Source organism: Scomber japonicus, chromosome 12 (genome assembly GCF_027409825.1).
Source record: "Scomber japonicus isolate fScoJap1 chromosome 12, fScoJap1.pri, whole genome shotgun sequence".
In the NCBI taxonomy this organism is placed as follows: Eukaryota; Metazoa; Chordata; class Actinopteri; order Scombriformes; family Scombridae; genus Scomber; species Scomber japonicus.
The window spans coordinates 26,918,973-26,921,655 of record NC_070589.1 but is presented as its reverse complement, the minus strand read 5'-3'; the positions used below and the strand labels follow the sequence as shown (position 1 = coordinate 26,921,655).

Genomic DNA, 2,683 nt, shown 5'->3' with positions numbered 1-2,683 from the left:
CTAGTATTATTGAGCATATTTTGACAGTATTGCCTGAGTCAGTCATCACTGTTTAAACGTTACTCTTTATCATAATGTCTGAGGAAAAAGACAAAAAAAACCTTGATAAATATGATCGGGTATTTTCAAGGCAGGCTGAGGGTTAACAATTGTTTAAGGTCAACCCCCCCCCCCCCCCAAAAAAGGTGACCTGGACGTAATTTACTAATATGTGAAGAGAAATTAAAACCCCATAACTTTCTGTGGCTCATAATGACTGTCTGTGTGTCTGGTGTTATATTTTATATATGTATATGTGTTTCACAATCCTTTAACAAAACAATTCCAGCTGTCTGAAGGCGAAACCTTTGTCCTTGAGGGCAGAGACAATCAGAGAGGAGCAGGGCGCCCTCTGCTGTTTTTTGGGGGGTACAACCATAGACACTTATTCACGTATACTGTATATGTCTATGGGTACAGCTGAACACATCTAAAAATTGGACTAAAAATATGAATAAGCATAAAAAATAAAAAAAATAATGGCTATTTGTGATTAATTTTTTTTTTTTTAAATAGATAACATGAAATTAACAACACAGGCAAACAGATAACAGGATTTCAATCAGGTATAGAACCAGAATACAAAAGCTAACTTCATAAAGGTGGTGCTCTAAGGTTGAGATCATATGAAAGACACATTTTTGCCATTTCCTTGTGTTTTGACAGTTTCCCTGTTGAGCTGTGGTGGAAGTATAGTAACAAAAAGAGGGACTTTGGCACTTAAAAAGACTGCAACTTAGGAGATAAAGATATCTACTTGATTTAAATACATTCTTGTGGATTTAGTCCTCCATCATGTACATTATAAGTGCATTATGAAGGGATCTTCTAATGGTCAATATGAACAGCAGGCATGATTACAGCAAGAAAAAGCTGTTTCAATGTTCATTTTTGGCTCCTGAATGTTGTTTAAGACTTGAAAAATTGTGAACTCGTCCCTAAACAGAAGAAAATCCACATCTGTGATTCACCATACAGCGAGAGAAGTGGACTACCCTGATATAGACTTCAAAACTATTAAGTCCTTGTTGAGTCAGCTTGTACAATGTGATACTAAATGTATGCAAGGATGCCATCACACCTTGTTTGTTGCATATCTGGTGCTCAGATTTATTTTAAAGCTAAGTATGAAAAGACCTTCAGTGAAAAACATCTGCAGGTTTTAAAACCCAATTCAGAAACTGGTTTTATATGATATGAAACACTCATTAATATCTGAGAAATCTGGGACTTATATCATCAACCAGTAGATGGATTTGATTTATCATTGTCGTTTATATTCTTGTAACACAGAAAAACATAATTACAGTAAATTTTAAGTCACATTATTTCAACATCTGTTAACTCCCAACGATCTCTTTCAGGGCCGAGGTCAAGTCTGGATACTTGTACTGAAATCCGGCCTCTAAAGTCCTCTTGGGTATTACTTTCTGGCCCTGTGTGAGGACCACAGTCCTCTCCGAGCCCAACAATGCATTCATAACGAAGCCGGGTACAGGAAATATAGTGGGCCGCCTCAGGAGCCGTCCCAGTTCTTTAGTGAACTCATAGTTGGTGTTCAGGGCGGGTGCAACTCCGTTTAACACCTGTGCTGAAGGGGAGGGGGTGTCTGCAGGGGGCTCCAGGGCGTGGGCGATGATCCCTGCTAAATCTGAGACGTGGATCCAGGGGAAAGGCTGTGTCCCGGACCCCAGGGTGCCCCCGAGGCCGAGCCAGAAGGGCAGCAGCATTTGCTTCATGGCACACCGTCACGACCCAACACTCCCCCCTGCTTTTTCTTTTTAATGACAGACAATGAAGATATAAAAGTTTACTGATATATTTAGTTTTACTTTTTTGTTGTTGTGGATACTTGTTGTAATCAATCTTCCATTTTCTTCTCATCCACTGCACTTTTTAAATGTGTGTAAATGAGGTGGATGGGAATAAAGGAGGAAAAAAGGATTTACCATTTACCATTTCTTATAGTGTTTAGTTTTTAGTCGGACCCGTTTGAGGGACGGACCGATTCAAGCAACAACCGGTAACGGCACAGAAAGCGACACTGCTTCAATACAGCGCTAGTAAAATCTTTCTGTGAGTAATTACACGACTGCATTATGGTTATTGTGTGGTGTGTCTGTTTACTTTCAGTAATGCAGTGTATTACGTTTCTGACTGTATCTATTTCTACAAGTTGAACTCGCGATAAATGCTTTTTGTTTTGCTGATGTAGTATTGAACTTGTCCAGCAGAGGGCCTTGGCGCTACGCCTTAGATTGATCAGTGGATCCCATAGACTGTAAAAAGAAGGTAGATCCCTTTTATTTACATGAATGAATGTAGCATTGAGTTTGATGACATTTAAGATGTTTGTTTCATTTGACATTTGCAGTTTGTGTAAATGTGTATGTGTGTATTTTGATATGTTATTGTCGTAAAAAGACAACAGACGTTACATTTTGTAATGTTTATTTTCTGTTTGCTTTCAGTCTTACAAAAACTAATGGGAAGAAATAAAACTGAGGAAAAGACCAAACGATCCTCAACGAGACTTCCAGAGTTTCTCTATTATTGTTAACTATCTATCTAGCTGTATAGAACTGACGTATAGCTAGGGCAGAATACAATCATGTCCTTTATACTTTTTAAGTCAGCTGTAAAT

At 38.5% G+C, this 2,683-nt stretch overlaps 1 protein-coding gene across 1 annotated transcript; it reads right to left on the bottom strand.

Moving 5' to 3' along the window:
• Positions 1 to 1,133: 1,133 nt before the first annotated feature.
• On the bottom strand, positions 1,134 to 1,778 carry LOC128369717 (epimerase family protein SDR39U1-like). Its single transcript, XM_053330795.1, has one exon. The coding sequence runs from the start codon at positions 1,776 to 1,778 to the stop codon at positions 1,380 to 1,382; it is 399 nt and encodes a 132-aa protein (XP_053186770.1). The 3' UTR covers positions 1,134 to 1,379.
• Positions 1,779 to 2,683: the final 905 nt, after the last annotated feature.

Bases quoted from the DNA above. Each gene is read 5' to 3' on its own strand.
- LOC128369717 (XM_053330795.1), bottom strand. From the start codon at position 1,778: ATGAAGCAAATGCTGCTGCCCTTCTGGCTCGGCCTCGGGGGCACCCTG.